This window comes from Netta rufina, assembly GCF_964035555.1.
Source record: "Netta rufina genome assembly, chromosome: 3".
Lineage (NCBI taxonomy): Eukaryota > Metazoa > Chordata > Aves > Anseriformes > Anatidae > Netta > Netta rufina.
Genome location: NC_140125.1, coordinates 101,841,061 through 101,864,536, shown reverse-complemented (window position 1 = coordinate 101,864,536; position 23,476 = coordinate 101,841,061). Strand labels below are relative to the sequence as shown.

Genomic DNA, 23,476 nt, shown 5'->3' with positions numbered 1-23,476 from the left:
ATTCTTTTGGACTACATTATGTCACCGTTAATGACAGAATTAAATCTTTACTGCATTTTGAATGAAGATCTGAGTAAGAGTCCAATATTGCTTATTTTTTGCCCACAACATAGACAGGAGGAAGACTGAGGGCTTTCACATAACAGCTTCTTATCCCCCTCATGTATAACGCATTCATATTATAATGGCATTCAAAGATCCCATTAAGGTTTTAGAAATTTAGTACACTGGATAGATTTTTCATGGATTTATCATGTAATTTAAAAATTAAAGTCCAAACCATATTACTCATTGAATTACACAGATGTTTCCCATGAGGACTTTGTATAATCTTCATCCATCATTCTCATAAGCACATACTAGTCTGCAGACTGAATGTGTTTTTAATATAGCTGTTTTAAATTGTAATGTATTTTTTATTTTTATATATGTGTTGCTTCTGTAAATAGTGGCTAAATACATTGAGAATCCTTTTAATTTGAGATTAGTTCAAAGAAAACAAGATTTATAAAACCAAGCATATTTCTATTGTTAGAAAGGTAGGAACGTGTAATTTAATGTAATCATAATGTAAGTTATGATACATTTTAACTTAAAAAGCTTCTGCCAGTTGGCTAAGCCTTCATAAATTATTAGTTTTAGCCTACTTCATCTGGGGGGGCTAAACTTAAGTGTTTTAAATATCTTCATACTGTGTTAACATAACAGTCTTTTTCTCATGGTTACAGTATGCACAGACCAAAAATTGGTACTTTTCAGATCAGCATTGTTGTTTTTTTTTTTTTACTTCAAACACTGGCAAACAGACCAAACTGGCAAGGGCTAGTCGTCTTTGGTTTGAGGCAACATAACAAATTCACTTCCTTAATGAAGTTACCCTATATAAGTTTCCAACTGAGTCAAAAACATTATCCAGCCTTAGATAAGAAAGCCATGAGCCTACTGATGAATTCTATCAATAAAAATAGGAGTGAAGGTTATATGGATGTGCAGTATTGAACAGTTAACATTACTAGAGTTCTTCAAAATTTTAAGAGTACTTCAGTTTTGAAGATTGAAATGCTCATAATAATATAAGGTGATCTCATAATTTTAAATCACTCTATAGTGCAGATCTCCAAATTCATATTACTGCTAAAATTCAGCAGTTCATTTATTATAATCAATGTGTTGGTTTAGAAAAGTGTTGTACTGTCTTTTTCATCAAGGTTCAGAACCTCATTCCAAATAAACAATGAAATTATCTGGGCCTTATGAAAGGTGTTCTTAAAAATGCAAAAACAACAAGCAAACAAACCAAGACACCAACAATATTCATAACACTTATTATATTAGCTAAAGTAAAAACAGAGAAAAGCTGTTTTGTATAAATTTGTCATAAATATTTCTAACATGGAAATTAAACAAAGTAGAACACAGTTGACTCTTGGTGACATTCTCCTTTCACTTGTTAATACAAATATTTTTAGAGAAATCTACTGTCAAGTAGCTAATTAACTTCTTCTTTCTCAATGGAAACAGTATGAGAAATGACAGAAAGCATACTGGCATACGGGCCAGTTTACAAAGAAACCATATAAAACACTACTAGAAACCTCTTCCTCATCATACCTAATTACAGAATCACAGAACTGTTGAGGTTGGAAAGAACCTTCTCCTGAGATCACCTAGTCAAAATTTCCTGTTTAAGCAAGTTTATGGGGGTCCTGTTCAGTCATGTTTTGAATATCATCAGGGATGGAGGCTCCAGAACAAATCTCGGAGACCTGTTCCAGTGTTCAGTCACCCTCACGGTAAAAAAGCGCTTTCTTGTGTTCAGTTGGAATTTCACAGTTTTTAATTTGTGCCCATTGCCTCTTGATCTATCAGTGGGCACTACTGAGAAGAGCCTGTCTCTCTCAACAAAATTCTCTTTCAAAAGGCATTTATACACATTGATAAGACCTTCTTGAGCCTTCTGTCTAGGCTGAACAGTTCCAGCTCTCTGAACCTCTCCTTGTATGAAAGATGCTCTAGTTGCTTTATCATCTTCATCACCCTTCACTGGACTCAATGTAGTAGTAATTCCATGTCTTTCTTGTACTGGGGAACCCAGAAAAGAAGCAGCACTCCATATGCTGTCTAACCAGTGCTGAGTAAAGGGATATGATCCACCTCCATTGACCTGCTGGCAACACTCCTCCTAGTGCAGCGTAGGACACTGTTGGTACTCTTAGCCACAAGGCTGCCTGGCTGCCTCATGGTCAGTTTGTTGTCCACCAAGACCCCAAGGTCCTTTTTGCAGAGCTGTCTTCTAGCAGTTGGTCCACAGTGTGTGTCAGTGCCAGGGATTATTCCTCCCTAGGTGCAGAATTTTGTGTTTCCCTTTGTTTTGCAAGCCAGTTTTCCATCCATCTCACTGTACACTTACCTAACCCATACCTTGTCAGCTTGTCTATGAAGATGCTATGGGAGACACTGTAAAAAGCCTTTCTAAAGTTGAAGCAAGCGGAATTAGTGATCTTCCTTTATCTACCTATCAAGTTGCATAACCTATAAAGGCTATCAGGTTGGTTAAACATGATTTTCCCTTCATAAATCCATGCTGACTATTCCCAATTACTTTCTTGTCTTTCATGTGTTGGGAAATGTTTTCCAAGAGTAGTTACTCCATCACTTTAATGTCCTCTTCCCCCAGATTCCCTGTCCCATTTTAGTCCCACCTAGGACTAACAGTCCCTGATTTTAATTTTGCTGTTTAGGTACCTATAGAATTCTTTTTTGTTGCCCTTTACATCCACTGACAGATTCAACTCTAAATTGACCTTGACTTTCCCTACCCCACCCCTGCAGGCATGGTTGGCCAGTAGCTCTATATTTCTCCCGGTTCATCTGCCTCTGCTTCCACATCTTGTAAACACTCTTCTTATGTCTCTGTTCAACCACGATCTCCTTGATCTTTCAAGAAGACCTCTTGCTACCTCCTGCTTGACTTTTCACTTGTTGGCATGCATTGTTTTTGAGTTTGAAGAAACTGATCCTTGAATATCAAACAGCTCTTTTGGACTGCTCTTCTTTCCAAGCATATCTTACATGGTATTCTTCCAAGTAGATCTTTGAAGAAGTTGAAGTCTGCTGTCCTAAAATCCATGGCTGTCCTGCCCCCTACTCTGAGGATCTTGAAGTCCGTCATTTCATAGACCCTGTAGCTAAGGCTGCTTCTGACTTTCACATCCCTTTCCTTATTTGTAAAGATCAGATCCAGAAAAGCAACCTTTCACTTTTGTCTTCTGGATCACCTGTGTCAGGAAATTGTTGTAGAAAACTCCTAGATTTTTGTACTCCAATGCAGTATCTTTCCAGCTGTTAGCAGGGTGGTTAAATTTCCCCATGAGGATCAGGGTCTGCAAATGTGAGTCTTCCTGTTCTATGAAGAAGACTTCTAATTCTTCTTGATCAGAAGGTCTGTAGCACATACTCCCTAAAACAGAACCTATGTTGCTCTTTCCATTAATCTTTACCCATAAGTTCTCCACTGATTCCTGACCTTTGATTGGTCCTAATGCAGACCTCTCACAGAAAGTGCAACACTCCCTCATTACATTACCAGCCTGTCCTTCCTAAACAACCTGTATCCACCTATCGTATCACTCCAGCTGTGTGAGCTATCCCAACATGCTTCAATCACCTCATGAGATCATAGCCTTGTAACTGTACACTGACTTTTAGTAACGCATATATGGGTTACAATTCACATAATCATAACAGTGGAACTTGGATGAAGCACTAATTCTTCAGTATGTATACCTCAGATGTCGCTTTATAGAAAGTTTAATTTTCAAACATTTCCCTTTGTTTAGTTTAGAACCAATATGGAAGTAAAGAACAGCTGCAATAATATCTTTGAATCTAAGAAAGGGCGTGATGTCATTTCAAAGTTTGTCAATATAAATTATAGCTAATATGTAATGGCTGACACTCTGCAGTGGCTTAAATCACTTGGCTGATTAATGCCACAACTTTGAACTAACCAAACAATTTTAAATGCAGTTATAGTGGAGATATTGTAAAGTAAGACGTATTATTTCTATAAAATACTGCCAGGAATATTTGGGAAATCACTTGCCAATTTTTGTCAGTCACGTGCCAATGAACTCTTTCTTCCATAGCTTATAACTTTAAAGGGAAGAAATGAAATCAGAAATGTGTGTTACACAGCAGAAACTCTCATAACTGACTCCAGAGATCTAGCATACCAAACTTTAGCATCAGCATACAAGGATGGGCCAAGGATGGAGACAACAAACTCTAGTCGCTCTGGTCTACAGGATTTTGCTAGCCTTACATCCTAGACATTCATCAGTGGACTGGGTTGCTGTACCTGCACCTGTATGTTTGAGTTGTCAGAAGGCCAATGAGGACTTTAGAAAACCACATTTGGCTTGGTCTGGGACAATGAATACTTGGCACAGTGGCACTGTCTGTAAGCACTCTCTGTTTCCTCCCTTGAAATATAAAATTTAACTAATATTTGGAGCTGTCTTGGATTCATGCCGGTGCAGCGTCCTCATACCTAATCTCTTTTATGCTGTGAACTAATCTCTTTATGCTAATCTGAAGACAGGTTTTGTCTCTGGATTTAGAGTAGTAAAGAAATATGACCACGGTTGAAAGGGTAAAGAAATAAACTGTAAATAAAGATAAGAAACACTTACAAAGAAGGTATTTTTTCTCTTTTCCTGGTATTTTTAAAGATGAAACTATGAATGACTAGCACCATTCCTTTTTAGTTTTATCCCAGAAAGAAAGAAGTCCACAGACTAATAAAAAAGGTTCAAAGAGTGGTCCTGAACAACAGCTGGAAAAACAACTGCTTATACATCATATCATTGAAGTATTTTGTTTGTTTGCTTGTTTGTTTGTGAGACAATATATTTTGCTGGGGAATTATTATCCTGTGTTTTCTTTGTGCAATTAACAACAATGGACAGCTCAATCCCACATCACAACCAGGGTATTCACTGAAACAGGAAACAAGAAATGTGCCTTCAATGAGATTCATAGTTCACATATAGTTGTGTGGCATACAGCACTGAATATGCAAGTTTTGAGCACTTTAAAGTTTCTTTGTTTCTTTTGGGCACTTTGGCAAGGAAAATATTCATCTACTTGAGTTCCCACTGTAGGTTTTCATGGAGTTTTAGAGATCTAGTCCCTGTTTCCCCAGAACGGGTACTACTCAGCATCAGTGTGTAACTACACTCAAGCTCCCAACATAGAGTTTAAAGCCAAATACAGCTTCCAGATGTGCTGAAATGATGAAAAAGGAGGAAGTGCATAATTTATGCTATCCCTAAAAGGACTGACTGTTTGGGAATGTAATAGGTGGAAATTATCTGTTTCAGATGCTGAATTTGGATACTAATTAGAACTGAGACAGGTTAGATATCCCTTCATAAAAACACTCAGGAAATAGTGGTTTATTTACAACAAGAATGGAAAATGAAAGCTTACTTCTGTGTCTGTGTTATTTATTCAGTACCTTCATTTATTTTACAGAATCTGACTGTACCTAAGACTGTGTGCATAGATTTTTTAAGTATGTTGACAGCTTTTCCATAGATCTTAATTTTATGATTTTTACAGCATTATAAAAAAAAAAAAAAAAAAAAAAAAAAAAAAAAAAAAAAAGAAAAGGAAAAAAAAAAAGAACAGATAAAATCTTAATGGACAATAGGTTTACAGGAATTACCAATGCACGTTCTTCCATCTTCTGCCAGCTTGTAAGGATCAGTACAGAGACATTTGTAGCTGCCTTTAGTGTTAATGCATTTAGCAGATGGAGAGCATGGTGGATTAATTTCATTTTCACATTCATTGATGTCTGCAAAATAAATACACAATGATCAATAATCATCATAAATTAGATAGGGATTACTACTTTCTTATACACTCCCACTACAAGGATCTGGAAGTGAAAGTTATCACACACTTGGTTGACATTGATACTGCCAAAGGTCCTCACTGTTAGTTCTGTTAGTTTAAAGCGCAAAGTTGTTTTTACTTCCTTTTTCATGCTTTTTTTTTTTTTTTTTTAAGCTGAAAATGATGAAAAATAAAGATTTTATTTTGGTAATCTGCAAGAAGCTATAAATGTAACCAAGCTGAATTTTCAAAAATACAAACCATATATTTGAGAACAATTCTTGAACGTGTTTGTGTCCTAAGACTTCTAGTTCTTCTATAAACTTTCTTCATACTGTGCTTTAAGCAGTAATGAAAGCAATAACACTGACATGGTTCTATACACTTCTAGGTATAATTTTGAGGAGTCAAGCATTCAGATTAGCTTTGGATATGAAATTTATAACAGTAATCTGTGATATTACTGCAAAAACGGTTGTTCCTAGAAGCTACGTAAATTCTGTGAAATGGCAGTATCTTGGCAGAATGATGAGCAGATGAACAATCACCCATTTGAAGACGTATATAAACATATTTTCTCTCAGGCCATTCAAGACCTTTCACAGTCTTATTATGCAATGAAATGGGAGTCAGTGTAGTGTGAAAGAAAGAAAATACTCAATGAGGCAAAGAATGCAGTTTTTCCTTATTTCTCTTTCTTCTTTCTGTGTAATTTTGCTTACAGTCTTCATTTGGTTACTTAAAGGTAGAGGTCCAGCACTGCTTTAGGTGGTTTCCCATCAGTGCTGTATAATTGTAAGCCTATTCAATGTCTCAGACCCCTTGTCTTGGGAAGGACTGCAAGCCAATACGTGGGCAATAGCCTTCAGTAACTTCTCTTTTTTGTTATACTACTTCCCTTCCTCACCTACCACAATGTTTGATCTGCTACTTCAGTGTAAGTAACTCTTTCTTCATCAGTATTAGAAACTGATCCCATAAAAACAATTTACTGGCTTAGCTTAGCATTGTCTCTCAGACCACTTACGGAAAGCTGTCATTGGAAATGGGATCAAACCTGATCCTTTCTTAAATTTTAACACAAAGCTGCAGCTGTGTCCAAATCTAACTGTCAACTGAGACAGTCAAAAGAGTAATCATTCAAGGAATAATCTTAAATTTATGAATCCTTAAGAACTATCTCCCATAATGCCTCAGGAAAGGCCATGAAGCAGGAAACTAGTCTGTTGTTCGGGAGTTATTAATTTTCCTTAATTGTTACACACTTCAAGACCACATTTTAGGTTAACTTCCACTGGTTTCATCTTTGGGAAGGAAAAACCTGAACACACTTTATCTGCACTGTAACTCAAAGGTGCTATTTCAGCTTGCGTAGGCCCATAGTCATGTTATCTGTTAACCAACTCATTCTATGACCACCAAATAGTGTATGTCAGATCTCACTAGCCTACACTACTGCTCAAAGACAGTGGTACTTTATTGAAGCAAAGTAAACACAGTTATCTATCCAATGTAAGATAACACTTAATATAAAGGTAGTACAGTCTAGCACTAAATGACTTCCTGAATCAATAGAAATGATTTCTGTCAAAGCCAAAGTTAGTAAGCAGAAATTAACAGCTCTCAAATTCCTATGCTTTTGCCAGCAGGCCACTCTGTCTTTTCCAGAGCAGCATGTAATTTTGAAACCATCTGCAGAAATGCTAAGCTCTATCCTCCTCATTATATTGCTTGACTTATTCCTGATTTGCTGAACATTTAAAAGAATGGGAACACATTGCACAGACATACATGGAACAAAGTGCTTTCTACTGTAAAACTCAAGTAGCATCTGCATAAGTGGGTTTTGATGGTTTTCTTTTAATAAAGGCATTGCTTATTTAATATATGCAGCAGCCTGTTTTCCTATAGCAGATATACAGTCTTTTGTTTACATTGCTGAACATATTAAAAGAAACTAGGACAAGGAATGATTCATTCATATAACTTATTTATTCAGTTTGCTGCCAGAACATTAATCTATTGAAAAGATTTTATTATAATTCATTTAACAGCTTTATTTCTTTATATGGTATTTATGTGGGTGGGATTCAGCGGATAAATAGGATTTGAATAAAGGAAAGAGCTGCAAATTTCATTTGACTTTTTATATACCAGGTATACAATTAGAATGAATAGCTTTCTATTCTGCTGTCACAGAAATACTGATAAGCAGACTTTATTGCAGATCAGCTGCAGCACTTGCATTCAAATTAATTTGCCACCATCCATAATATATTCCTAAATACAACCTTTTCAGGTTTCATTTTCTCTCATGCTCTCATAACTCTGAACAGTCAGAGTATGCATATAGATATATATACATATATATCATTAAAAGCACTTATTTGATATATGAACAGAGCAAGACTTCATACTTCATAGCTGTGAAGAGTGGAAGTCTTGTAATGAAACATTCGCCACATTCTCTTTCTTCCTATCCTCTTCCTTTCAACAGCAAAAATAAGATAAAAAGAAGAGAGAAGATTACAAAAATAATTAAATTAACAGGAAATCATTCCTCTGAAACTGTTCATGAAATGAACTGATTTTAATGATTTCTTACTTGTTCTACTTTTCTACCTGTAGAAATAATTCACTTCTGGCAAATCTTTTCATGAACTGGAGTGAAGAGAGAGGGAGTTTGGAACAGAATGATAAATAATTTGTTTAATTTCACTTGTATTCATTTTTTTTTCTTTGCCAACTTTGCTTAACTTATTAGTATAATACACCAACTACTGGTGCAGAGTTCACTTTCCGTCTAGAGCATCCATTGAAGCAACTGCAGGAAAATGACAACAGTCTGATTTTTATTGAATGTAGCAGGAAGCAATGTATAAGTCTTTTTTTAATTATTTTTTTTAATTATTTTTTTTCCTTACTGGTTGTTAATTTACTCATTTTTTCTTAATTAGGTAATTTCAAATGACATTTCCCTATCATCAACCTGATTGCTGAATCAGGATGGGAAGATATTAAGATAGCAATGCTGGATCAAGGAAGTTTCACGTTACTGTGTCATCCTACCTATAAACACAGAATACTGACTATCTTTTAATCTTGTGAACTACATCCATAAGATTCATTCATACATACTTCCAGGGAACACAAAGTAAAAAAGACTTTTAAACCATGCATTTCAGGACAACATAGAAAGGAATTTACTTCTAATAAACTGTGATAGACTTTAGCTTTTAGAAATTTCAGAAACAAAAATATATATAGAGAGATATACCTATACAAACAGGAGCCTGAAAGTTCCATCCTTTACTTGTGCAAGCTAATTGCTCTTCTCCTTGTAACTGAAATCCATGGTGACAAGAATAAGTCACTGTAGATTTTCCCAATTCCGAGCAGTATACAAAATCACCATTTTCCACCCGTTTTGGTGTTCCACATGTTTCCTCTACAAATAAAATAAAATTAAAAAAAAATAATTAAAAAATCCCAGCTTATCATTGAAAATTGACATTATTCTCCATTATTGCTACAAATTAAATTAAGGGAAATTACTCACATGTTTTAAGATGATCAAGAATTTTATTTTTTATTTCTGGACAAAGAATTTATATGGAATAACTCATGATCAATTTATAATTATTGTAAAATTAACATTACCTTCTAACAGTGTGCTCAACAGAAATCTTAGTTAATGTATTTTTATCTGTCCAAGAACTCCTGCCTCAATTACCATAATGTCTGGGTATCTCACAAAACCATTCATGTTATCAAGGTGAAGCTTCAAACAGTAACCTGATATAGAGGGGAAATTTGAAAGAGACAAAGACCAAGACCCCCATTTCAAAGTGATAGAAAAAGTTTGTGACAGACCAAGAACTCAAGACCTGCAGTAACCATGGTCAGTGCTCTAACTGCTGATTACTCATCCTCCCATCAGAATAAAAAAAAAAAAAAAAAAAGAAAGAAAAAAGGAAAAAAAAAAAAGTTAATTACTAGATTACCTTCCTGATAGATTTCTTGCCAAGCTTCTAAATTCATCCCCTCTATATAGCCACAATGTTTAAAATCCTGTGGAAATCTTCCAAGTTGAAAGGCATCTGCTGGCACTTCAGAAATCCCTGTGTTGTCACAAATCACGCGGGACAAAGAGTGCTTTTTGAGTTCATGTTTTTGAGCTTCAGTGAAAACATTATCATTTTCCCACCAGAATCTGGAAAGGTTGATAGAATTATTTTGAAGAGATTAAATTCAAAGAGCTGATTATTCTTGCTTTCACAGTATCCTACGTAAGAGACCAGAAAATAAGAATTACAGCAAAATGTAGGTGGATACAACAATAATAAATTTAAACTCCATAATATGCTGTTTTGCATACCCAAAATACAAGCCATGGCAAGGCTAGTGTGAGTCCATGGTACTGGTGACCTCAGATGTCTTGTTAAAGTCAGATGGGTAAAACTATTAATTATTCACATATGCAGAATCATTCTTCAGTAATGATAGAAAACCACAAAAGTTATAATATTGAGAGAAAAATTCTTGAAGATAAATTATTTTAATTGGATACTTAATCTTATGCAAACCAGCATTCATAAATTGTTCTAAATATGTATTACAGCTAATCACAGGAGCAGCCATAATAGATACCCATACATTTGAACTCTTCTTGCTATTACAGAATTGTTGCTATGAAAACAGGTATTGCTGAATGCTACTTTGTATATCTCCATTCATTTCTCCATTTGCTAAGAAGATGTGGGTATGTACATTAGCTATAGCAGAATATTTACAGACAGCAAGTGTCATTTTGATCATACAAAATGGAGAGATGAAATGCATCTTACATTTTGTGAGGTCAGAAACATGCTGGCAGAAATGAAAAAATAGTGCTAGTATTGCAGCACCATATCAATGTATATGCATACATAATACATAGTATGTATAATATATAGCAAATATCACAAATTAAATATATAATAATACTATTTATTTTATATTATGTTATATCATGCAGTACATACTATATTATAGTATATATACTATATAATAATAATACATATAAATAATAAGTATGTATAATATGTACATGCACACATACAAATATATATAAATATAAAAAGCTTAGTGAGAAAGAGAAAAGAAAGAAAAAGATAAACAGGATATTATTATTTTTATAACAAAGATGGGGCAACTCTATGAAAGATCACAGAGAGTGTATTTGGCTTAATTTTATACATCGAGACATCATGAATAGCAATTTTTATTTTTTTTTCATTTGATAACACACCTCTGTTTATATATTAAACACTATCAAGCAATGTTAAATTGCTAAGATAGTACCCTGTGGTAGTCAGGTCAGTTATTATTTTCCCCACCACTAGGCAGGCAGGATCTGAGCTAACATGGTCTAAGACCATTACCAGTAGACAATGAATGAACCAACTGAACTCAGGATTGAACCAATTGAACTCAGGATTAACACAAGACTTGGGTATCTGTAATATTGGGGGATCAACACTGGGGTTTCTAGTAAGGGCTGTCTGTGGTTTTCATGTTTACACCCCTCTAATTGGAAAGGAAGAGCAGTGGACCCTGTAAAAAACCTGCATATGTGTGGTATTTATATGAGCCCTTTGAAATGGTACCATGCAAATGTTATCTTTTCAAAGAACTTAAAGGTCTGATAATCCTGTTTGTGTTCTGTGGAACGTAGGGGCTGGTGACGTGCCCCGTAGGGGTTTTCAGGACAAATTGCACCCTGCTGTCAACAGTTTTCTCAGAAGTGCAAAGTCATTCAGAGTCATAAAACTTGGTTAAGTAAGCTAAGTGCATGTGAAATTTTGCAGAACAAGCCTTAGGTGCAGGAAAATAGTTGCGTATGGTAAAATAGTTTGGGAGGAAGCCTGTCCCACTCTGCCTGTGTTGGAGGAGGAGGGAATCTACAGGACCAGGGATGGGATGAATGTCCTATACTTCAGGAGCACTGTGATAAGAATCACGGAAGAGGGAGGGGGGGCCTGGAGAGAGAGGGGAAAAAAATAAATAAATGGCACATTCCTTCTGCCTCTTACCTACACAGTGACCCCAGACTTCCCAGAACATCCTGAAAGGTCACTGACACTTACAGAATCTTTCCCATACCCAAAGCTGTCAAAGGCTTTGCTTCACTCAGTTCCCCTGCACTTTCTAGTTTCTTCTTTCATGTACATTAAAACTTATTCTACTTTCATCACAAAATTCAGTTTTGTCTATGCTGCTGAGAAGGCTTGAGCAGATCATTATTTTTTAATCTACCCAGCAGCTAGGGGATTGCTCTAACAAAGGTTGCTCCAGAAGATATGTATCAGATCACCAAAATTTTACAAGTGAATTTTAGAGGGTTAGACTAAAAAAGAAGAATAACATAAAATTAAATAGAGGCACAATCCTCTGCACAATCCCTATGCAAATGGCAAAGTCAGCTGCAGGCCTTTCATCTAGTCATTACAAATTCTGAGATTAGAGAGAGATTCAGAGCAGGAAGGAACAGAAAAATAAAATAACATCCAATGGAATGGAAACAATTGGTTCCAGGTGACCAAGTGATTTGACCAGATAGGGCCTGGGTTTAATACATTAGAAAAAGAAATCCATTTATTTTGTCATATTTGACATATTTGACATATATGACATATTTTGTCATATTTGACTGAAGATTTTAAGGCTATGAGGATGAAGTCAGTCAAAAATTCTGATTATCCGTGATTTATGAACTTAAACCAATACGTTCAAAAAGATGTTTTGAAATTCCTATTTACTGACACATCGATGCTGGTATGCATGTAGTGTTGCTAATGCAGACACAGGTAGTATCCAATACAGCATGCGACAAGTCACTGCAATGAATTTTAGACTTTTCCATTCTTACTCTTACTGTGAGACAATGATAACCTTATACCCTCCTAACTTTCATAAATAGTTCCATATCATAGTCTCAATAACTGAATATCATTTCACATTTAGGTTAGCTGTCATTAAAAAATTATGAAAGAACCTTGGGGAATTCATTTAACATTAGAAATATTCTTTTCACAATTTGGAGTTAACATGTTAAATTATCTTAGGTTTAATTAATGTTAATAGTATCATAAGACACTGAAAAATAGAAGCAAGTCTAGAAGGACCCCAATAGATATCCTTCCCCAGATAGGGGCAGGGATACAATTCAGAAAACTTACAACCATTTTTTTTAACTCTGTTGAGTGGAATGTTTGCTGTCTATACAGTTTGTGTTAATAAGATACCACCTTTATGATTAACATTGGTTTTTCCTGTGAGCTAATTAATTAACATTTTTAAAGTTCAGATTTAAATTCTGCCTCGGATGCTTATTTACATAATGGCTTCTTTCCACAACAGTGACTTATGAGAGGAGTGTAAAGGTGAGAGGAAGGACCAGATGTACTTAAAACACCACCGCTAGCATGGTGTAAGTCGTTTAAAATTAGTCCTCTCAGGAGATTCAAAATTACTGCCATAAGTATATATCACGGAAATTAAGAAAAATATGTTGGTTTTGTAATTTCTTCAGGAACAGAAATATGATAAAGCAACACCTCACACCCTTTTGTGGCCTGAAACTGCATTTCTGCTGCCTTCCTGGTGTGGAGTGTTGTACTGGTGGCACTTGTGCAGGATTAGGTGAAGGAAGATCCTCTCCTCTGTCTGTTAAGGCTGTTCTGGGAGTACTTTGCATTCCTGAATCCCATAAGACTAACTACCTAGTGTTTATTAACCTTTCTAGAAAGTCTGTATTACATCTCTCCAAATCTCTCTTCTGAATCTGCTGTTTGCTGTGGAAAGTGTTAACATCCTTCCAGTTAAGGACCCTGAGTCTAGTGCAGCCCTCAGGGACTGGATAGCTAAGACTGTACAGTGCTACATCCATCCACACAGAATTTAATTGCCCCGGCACAATTAACTGATGTTGGCACCTTGCATTTCCATCAGAAGTATAAAGTTGGTCATCTTAGTACCATAGAAACAATCTCTAAGTTGTTTCTATGTTGTTTCTAATCTCTAATTTGAAACTATATACAGATTAAAGAAGAAAAAGCAAAAGCTCACCCAACAAATCCCAGAGGAACTAGGATAAAAATTAGTAATCAGCATTGAATTTGTTTAAAATACTTATAAGCATCGTGTTGTCTTACATTTTGGGAAGTAGCCTCACATATCTGTAAGATGACCATTGGTTTTGATTAGTATACAAATGATTCCACAGCATGAAACAACTTACCGGTCACCATCCCTTAGTGCTTTCATTTGCTTCCCAATTATACATGCAAACAGGGGACCAGTTCTAGCACCTGGAAGAAAGTCTTCTACTAAACCACCAAGCCAAACATCAATATTGCTAGGATTATGGTACAATTCCATGATTTTTTCAGTGACTTTCTGATTAGTTATTATTGTATTCAGATCAGTTTGAGTTTCCAGTTTTGGTAAGCCACAGAATTCACGCCAGTCATTATAACCTATAAATATGATGTTAAAAGGAAGATTAGACTTGGCTATTAAACAAGATATTTTAAATTAATAAATTTAAAACCACTGGATTTTGGCAACCTTAATCTCTATTATGGACAGTTATGTCTAAAAATAGACCTATTATTATTGGTTAAGTTGATTGGAGAAACTATGGCAGGATCTGAAACAACAAGATATGCAAATGTCACATCATTTTTGTGAAGGAAAACAAGGTTTTAAGTTCTCCAATATTTATTAAGCAATGAAAACATGATAATAAAGGGTTATTTTTGAGATAATCTAAACAGAAACATACACTTTTTGTTGACATATATATACAATTCTTTTGCATCACTGGAATTAACTTCCCCCACCTCCCAACAATACTTGCATTTTGGCCCTGAAGACCAAAACTATTTCTACTGTAGTGTAGCCGAGAGCTTTAAACTCTAGGCTGGAGTCAGACTTTATTTGTACTGTCCAGGGCCACATTCCTAGCTACAGCATCACACAGCTTTAACAGGAGAAGTGGAGCGAGTTGTCACCCAGAAACATCTTCAGACAGTTCTACTTCTGGTGGGTAGACCATCAGGCTCAGAGCATAGAACAGCATTTGTTCCTTATTCATGTAAACAAGTGGTCTGATCAGGCAGGGCGTCAGGACTGCAAACATACCATAGATTTTAACAGCCAATATAATTAAATTAATTAAACTCCAGCACAGTCTTCTCTAAACTTGTACATCTGTGACCTGATAGGCTCATAGTCCTTGAGAGTTTATTTCTACCCTGGGTGCACAGACCAAGAAATCTAATGCAAAAAGTAGGCATAAAAATGTAATGTTTCTCAAAGTGACGTGTACATCTAACTAAGCTACCTATACCAGTCCTGAGGACACCTTAACACCTTTTACACTCAGTCCAGCCAATGAGGTTGTGTCTAAATAGACCTCTCTCACAGGCAGGGTGCAGCCTGCAGACCTCAAGTAGCTGCTGCAGACAGAAAGTCCCTCTCCTCTGGAGCTGGATTCAGCAAGAACCAGTGTCAGGTACCTGCACCAGGCATACCCACATCTACTCACCAATACTGGTCTTCCACATTCCAGAACTGAGAGGTTATTCTAATTTGAAATGCTGGGCAATATTTTGTTTTCATCAAAGTCAAAAGTATTAGCATCTTAAAAGAAACTTGTATTACTTTTCTGATAAAAACCTATTATTAAATAACTTATATACTAAATACAAGCAGTGATAGTTCAGTTACTGATTGGAAGTAGATTTAAGAAAAATCAGTAGACCTGGGAGTCCGTGATCACGGCCACGCTGTAAATTTAATGATGCTAAATCAAGTGAACCATTGTTGGACAACACAAACAGTTTTTCTGTTAACTCTTCATTCATCAGTTGATTTTGCACCTGTAGTTTTGCTGAATGTGCAAGAAGACCCCTTAGCAAAGGATCCAAGCCTCCTTTAAACACAAAAATAAAATAATGTCAGAGCATGTATATAAAGCATTAGAATGTTTTTAACAAACATGTATGTAAATGTATGTAAATGTATGTATGCTTCTATATATTTTTTTAAACATTGGTCACGTAGCCTTTTATATTCAAACAAATGCAAAAAATTGCTTCAGGTTGACATAAGAGTGGTAATCTTATGAAAAGGCTCCACCTGTTTCTTCTGGTATAAGAAAATTTTAAACCTGATAATACATGTATGCAAAAAAAAATATATATATATAAGATATCATCAATTTATTGTCAATTGACTGATTTAATCTGGAGAGTAATTTCTGTCTGATTCAGTGGACTATTTACCTAAAATAATTAGTGGACTATTTACCTAAAATAATTGTTCCAGTGTTCTCTGGAACCTGTTCAACAGCCTAAATCAGTGATGTAATTAAATAAATGTTCCTATTCTTACCTTAAGACCAGTAACCTTAAAAGTTATAATATTCTGGGGGAAACAAACAAAACAACCCCATTCCCCCTGCCCCCACTCTCCACACACATACATAAAACAACAGTTTAAATAAAAACATACCTTCTTTAATGAGCCTCCATGGACTAAAGAAAACTTCATGCAAATGAAGATTTGGGAGTTCTGGATCATCTAAATACTGTGCATTCAGTCGCCTTACTATTGGTTGGATTGTTGCATGACCAAAACGAAAAGCAGCTGTTGAAAATATGTTAGAAACTGTAGGATTTACTGTGGGATCATAACCTGTATATAGGCCAATATACTGATTAAAAGCATCTGGACCAATAATTTTGGGAATGTAATCTCTTAAAGTAATAATCTGAAAGAAAAGAAAAAGAAACATATCATTCAGTGTTTTGATAGTTGAAAAGTAAAGGTTTATATGTATAGAATGACTTTTTCATCACTCATCTATTCCCAAGCATTTAGCATGATGAACAAGTGAGTTGGTAAATAATAATGTACTTGTTGTAGTCAGTAGAAAAATGACTGAAGAGAACCAGTAGTAGGGTTGAGTACACTAATGAGGTTCCTTTAACCTCCTACCTAAAAAGCTAGACAAACCATCCTCAGCAGAGAGTACCAATATTGCTCACTTCCAGTCCAAAGGGGGTAAATCCAGCCCTTAGGAGCTCTGCTCCTAAACCTGGATTGTGATAGCATAAATTATAATGCCCTTAAAAAGAGAAAGGAAAGCATGGATTACTATAAAAACATTCCTGAACGGTTGTTGATAGGAACAGATTCTATTTTCAGACATATATATGTGACACAAATCCTCTTTACTGAATATTTTAAAAATCCAAACTTTAAAATACTGATGCCAAGAATCCCTTGGCAGACGTTTTATACTAAACTTAAGCCAATTTATAGACTCCTAAAAAACACACTTCAAAAATGAAAATGGTGATAAACACTTTCTGACAAATGTTTTGCAATATGATAGTATTAGTCGCATGACAAAAAAATCATATAGATAATACTGAGAAAAAAAAAAAAAGTGGAAAAAGATCTAATGTACCAAATAAAATGAAAGTATTATAGAATAAAGATTACACTGCACTCAATAAAGCATAACGGGATGAATATGAAGCATAGTGAGTTCAACAAAACACATTATAGATTCAATACACTGTGTAGTAAAATATACTTTGAGGAAATGTACTTTGAGCTTGGTATAGTGAATACTGAAAAGCTAGATGTCACAAAATGACTGTATGAGAAACTTGTATCTTTATTTTAAACATGACACAGAGACAAACAAGACCCTTCAGAATTCACACACTTTTCACATAAGGCAGAGCTCACAAAATCTTTATGTTTTCAGATATATTAAGTTAGGTCATGAAGCAAACACACTATTTGAAAGAATAAGTTAGAATTCCCTTTGCTGGTCCTTTAATACAGCTTAAAATTAAAATTAAATAATTGTTGGAAATTAATACTCACGTTGTCATTGGAGAAGTTAACCTTTTCCTACATTCCCAAAGGTTTTACAAAGCAACAATTCCTTCTAATTTTAGATTTAGTTAGTTTTTTATAGGCAAGATAATGACATATTGTTTCATTACTACAAAGGGCAGAAATACAGGTTTTCCAAGTCTCATTCATCTTGACTTGGGGTTAAGTGTGACTTAGAAGCATGAACGAGGCACCTGTACCCACAAGTTCAAAAGAATAGGTAGAAAAGAATATAAGTATTTTTTGCCATCATCTTAACAGACATGCAGAGACCTTAAATAGCTCTAGATCAGCCCTGGACACAAATATCCTGATATGACTCATTTTTTTGGCTCATTGTAAATGAAATCTGAAGCTAAGCAACCCATAAAGGCCAGATTGCCCAAACAAAAGGGCAATTCAGATTTTTCATTTGCTCCAGAGGCGAGATCTGAATTTTATGTTTCCTTGACAGGGAAAGAGGGATTGTTGTTTCTAGACATGAAAACTAAAAGGCTAAAGGTAAAAAGGAGTCATATACCTGCCTTGAGCTAGGAGAGACATATATTTGATGGAAACATGATGGTTAAAGAAAAGCTCCATCAAGTAGAAGTGATCTTCAGACAATACAAACTAAGGTGATAAAGCAGAAAAATGATACTGACGGAAAGAATCTGGAATGTGACAGAACCATATCCAAAGTAGCATGTAGCATCCTTCATGTAGACTCTGAACATACTTTACCTAAATTTGTCTGCATGAAAACAAGGAGAGGCTCACTACAGGTTCGAACTGACACATATACAAGTTTTAAAGAAGGTGTAAACAGCTCAGAAACAGCAAAATTATTTTTCTTAAAATTATTTTGCATGCACTCCCTGCTATGAAAGAATTATTTGAAAGGTTTTTTCCCTTTCACATTTGGCATAAATAAGCATAATACCTTCCTTCAATACAGTTTTTCTTCCACAGGTGAGATTCTTCTGTGGAAAAGAAGTAACATTCTCGTCTAAAAATATGTCAGTAAAATCAGAACCAGAAAGAGGTAGTTCTATACAAAGAAAGTACAAGCAACTACAATGAACCATGCTGCCATTTGTTACTTCTTTTGAGTCTATTTATAAAGAATAAGTTAACTTTGGGTGTGATCTCAGCTCTTTGTGACATTTATGACATTAGTGGATTAGTGGTAATCCTAGTTCCTCTTAAGAGACATTTAGCACCTCATAGAATCAACTCAGAATTCCATAGAAACCTCATAAAGTTAACTTTAATCAATAATGTCAATATTTCTACTGTCTCAAGACAGTCATTGTTTCAAAGGTATAATTTAGTAAAAAATGATGAAAAATGAGCACTGTCTTAAATAGAAGCCATGTGCTCTGTATTTAAATGACTTTAATAGCCTGTATGACCAGATAGTAACAGAAGCATAAACAGTATTTAAATGTTATTAACTTAGTCATGTCAGAGAAAATAAAATTCTGATTTCCTAGCAATACAATCAAACATCTGGTAATTATCCAGAGAGAATCTAAATAATAACACTGTCAGAAGAGGCCTTGTATGGATTCATCATAGCATGATGAATCTATACACTGTGTATAGAAAATAACTAAATCTTGACCTGCAAATACAAATGCTATGCAAAGTCAAACAGGCTTTATGTGAAAGGCAACATTATTCTCATTCAGAAGGTGGAATTGCAACAGGGATTCTGAAATGTCCTTATGAACTCAGCAAGCATCCTGACTGGATTTGCTTCCAGGATGGGCCACCTCCAGTGGAATTCATCCATACATTAGTTAATAGAAAATAAGTTATGTAATTTCATACTATTTTTGAGATCTTTTTTATTTTGTTCATGTTAAAAGCAATCTCAAATTAGGTGCAAGAGATATAGAAATTCATATTACTTCCTCATTAGGTTCAGCAGACTTTCTTTCCTAAAACAGAGAACAGGCAAATATATTGATTGTGTTTAATCTCTTAAAGTACTACATACAGCTGTTTGAAATTCCCATAGTAAATATTAAAGGATTTACAGCTGATATTGAAGCCCTAAACACTTTTATAAAGATTGATTGTATGAAAGTTCAAGTCCCAATAAATAATTAACACATTATAATGGCTCAGTCAATAGTCTGAACTATACTCTTTATAGCCATGAGTTATGTTAGAATGAAACATTCTTTTATAATATTTGTTATTTATCTCTTTTTTATCTATCATTTCATAGTTTAAGTTTAAGCTCTGAGAGGAGTTATTTAATGATCCAGTTTCACAAACAAGTTTCATCCACGTTAGCCATGTTGAACCCTATAATTTTACTTCAGTTAATGTCAGCTACTTAAGAGACCAATTTTCAACCCACCCACAAGGCAGAGAAGTAAGGATGTAAGATACTTCGAGAACACAAGAAGATATAGAAGGAAGAGAAAAAAAAAAACTACAAACTGAAAACTAAATGCAACTGTCAGCTACAGGTGGGATTAACTGGCAGTAACACCATTATTTCAGAGATTCTTCTCTGAAACCATGATAAATTAAAGAGAATTTGAATCAAACTGGTCTGTGAAACTCTTGCATCACTCTTTGACTAGTGCCACTTCATTTGGCATTCACAATCCAAACAGCACATCAGAACAAAACCAGCACATGCATACAGTTTCAACTTGCAAACCACATATATATGGAACAGCAATGTAAAGACTAGCAGTTCCATAGCTGAATGTTTTTTCCTATTTTGTCTAAACGTTTTGTTTAAAGGAAAAACAAATGTAAACTATTTTCCCTCAAATAGCTTTAAAGGAGTTCTTCCAACATTAACCATTTTGTGATTCTGTGTCCTAATTCTGCTCTTTCTGTTGTCTCAGGTCAAAATAAGAATAACTGAAACAAGGAGCTGGTTTCATTTTTTTAAGCAGATTACAATAAAAAAAAAATGTATTTTTTTTTTTTGTTTGTTTCTTTCTTTTCACAAAACACTGTATAAACCAAGGTATATATATTTTACTATAGCATATTGCAGTATAGTTTAGAGTTAAGTATGTGTCTTTCACATAAAATACAAGAAGGGAATTAACCACTGTTATGGCTTATATAAACTACTACTTACCAATGAAACATGCCAACAGTGCGAACAAAAAGTCAGTTTTGTCCATGACAATAACAGGCAATTGTTATATTTAGTAACTTTGTCAGGTTTCTACTATTAAATGCTTGCCACTAGAGTTATTTATGCTGTCAGAAAGCATCTAGGAGGAAAAGCATGGTCTCTCTCTCTATATATATTATTATTTTTTATTTCCTTATTCTAGAAAGAAAAGGAAGGCTTTTTGTTCAATTCCCTATAATTACATAGCAGCAGGCAAAAATTATGTTTGAAATTATTCATTCCAAAAAGAGAGAATTTGAGAAATGTGTAGCAACTGAAATAGCTGAGTGGAGATTTCAAGGTAACTTCAGCTAGAGCTGTCATTACTGTGCTGGTTAGCATACCACATTAACAGAGATACTCCAATTATCTCTCTTAAATGAATATCTCTGAACTAGCCAGATATAACTGAATCACAATTCTAATGAGCCATAAGCAAATCTCATTAGACTGTGATACTGGTAGAGATAATGAGTAGCCCAGATTTATGGAGCATATTGCCTTGCACAAAGTATTTTCTTTCAGGCCATAATGCTACTGGACATAGATCAGAAGTACTTGAACACACAGAAGTCTGCTTTTGGATTTCCACTTTTCTTCTAACAAATACTAACAACCATTTTGACTAAGTGCAATTATTTTAAGCAAAGAGCACATTTACAGCAAAGGAGTTGACATAGTTAAAATAAATTTTATATATATATATATATATATATATATAAAGAATGTCAATTTTTTCAAAAGGACTGACTAAATTAAATTAATGTTATTTTTTCTGAAATTATCTGGCTTTAAGTGCAAATAACAACACACCAGAGAAGGAAGGTGGTTTCTTACAGGAAGTATTATGCATATTCTCTTAACTAAAACTTCTGACAGAAGAAAGGATATGTGTTTTATTGTAATAGTGATATTTTCCTACCTCTTCCCCAATTTAACTTCAAAACTGTCATTTTTTGACACCAAATAACCTCTTTCTAATAGTCAGAAAGCATATGAAATTCATCTAGCTTCCAATTTATTCTGGTCCGGATATAACATTAATGATGAATAAAGGCAAAAGTCCTGGTGAAGATCAGAGGAGCAATGCCAGGTGGAGTAACCTGAGTACCCAAACTATCAAAAAGGAGCTTGAGGGACTGGCTGTTCTCTAAGGCAACCAAAGAGAGTGGCCATACCCCAAACTCGAGGATAAACCCATCAAGATGAGACAATGAAAGAAACTGTCACCTGAATGTTGGGCAAGGTAAATGAGTGCTAACAAGATTATATTTGAAATAAGGCTAACAGGAGGTAGGACTCATGGTGGGATGCAAGGAGAAGAGGGGACTGTGTAAAACCTGGCATGCATGCAATATTAAAAAATTGCATTGTTGGAATGTGTAAAACACTGGTGACTGTTGGAATGTGTGAAACACTGGTGTATTCAGCAATGGGGATAAAGGTGGTGAAAAGGAGGGATTGGTGTGAACTTTGGAAGTAAAAGAGGCTGTTTGAGCATGAAGCGTTGTCTGATCAGTTTGCTCCTCTGACTGAACCGTGCTTGATCACTGCAGTTTATGCTGTATTCTGCAGGAGCAGAAGCTGTCCACAATGAGCATATGAACTGTGACTGTGAGGAAAATAAAATAAAATTAAAAAAATAATAGAAGAGAAAGAGAAGGAGAAGGAGAAGGAGAAGGAGAAGGAGAAGGAGAAGGAGAAGGAGAAGGAGAAGGAGAAGGAGAAGGAGAAGGAGAAGGAGAAGGAGAAGGAGAAGGAGAAGGAGAAGGAGAAGGAGAAGGAGAAGGAGAAAGAAAGAGAAAGAGAAAGAAAGGGAAAGAGAAAGAGAAAGAGAAAGAGAAAGAGAAAGAGAAAGAGAAAGAGAAAGAGAAAGAGAAAGAGAAAGAGAAAGAGAAAGAGAAAGAGAAAGAGAAAGAAAGAGAAAAGAGAAAGAGAAAGAGAAAGAGAAGAGAAAGAGAAAGAGAAAGAGAAAGAGAAAGAGAAAGAGAAAGAGAAAGAGAAAGAGAAAGAGAAAGAGAAAGAGAAAGAGAAAGAGAAAGAGAAAGAGAAAGAGAAAGAGAAAGAGAAAGAGAAAGAGAAAGAGAAAGAGAGAAAATGCTGAGTAGGAATAGATTTTCTTATTCACAGGTGTAATATAAACATTCTTATGGTCTTTTATGTACTTTTTGCATGTTAATTTCTCCTGCCTCCTATACAAATATATCCTATAGAGATCTAGATTAGACCTTGAATTTTATATATTAATACAGCATTAAGGAATTCACAAGCATTTTTTACACAGGGAAGTTACTTCTTTATATAATTATTATAAGAAAATAAATATTTTAGGCACTATGCAAATGGAGAAACATAGCTAAAGAGCTATTGATTCCTTTACCAACCAAAGGAACAAAACCTAACAAACCAACCAACCAAACAAACAAACCAACCTAAAAACACCAAAATTGCAAAGAAATACATCTGAAAAGGAAT

At 34.9% G+C, this 23,476-nt stretch overlaps 1 protein-coding gene across 1 annotated transcript in view; it reads right to left on the bottom strand.

Annotated features, from left to right (window-relative positions):
- Window positions 1-1,714: 1,714 nt before the first annotated feature.
- TPO (thyroid peroxidase) overlaps window positions 1,715-23,476 on the bottom strand; it is a gene marked incomplete at both ends in the record, with an annotated part of 46,326 nt that continues 24,564 nt past the window's right edge. The window contains 7 exons of the mRNA XM_084284469.1: window positions 1,715-2,082; window positions 5,732-5,863; window positions 9,182-9,352; window positions 9,909-10,117; window positions 14,186-14,423; window positions 15,713-15,883; window positions 16,465-16,723. Coding sequence (XP_084140595.1) covers window positions 1,715-2,082; window positions 5,732-5,863; window positions 9,182-9,352; window positions 9,909-10,117; window positions 14,186-14,423; window positions 15,713-15,883; window positions 16,465-16,723 — 1,548 coding nt within the window. The remainder of the gene's footprint in view (window positions 2,083-5,731; window positions 5,864-9,181; window positions 9,353-9,908; window positions 10,118-14,185; window positions 14,424-15,712; window positions 15,884-16,464; window positions 16,724-23,476) is intronic.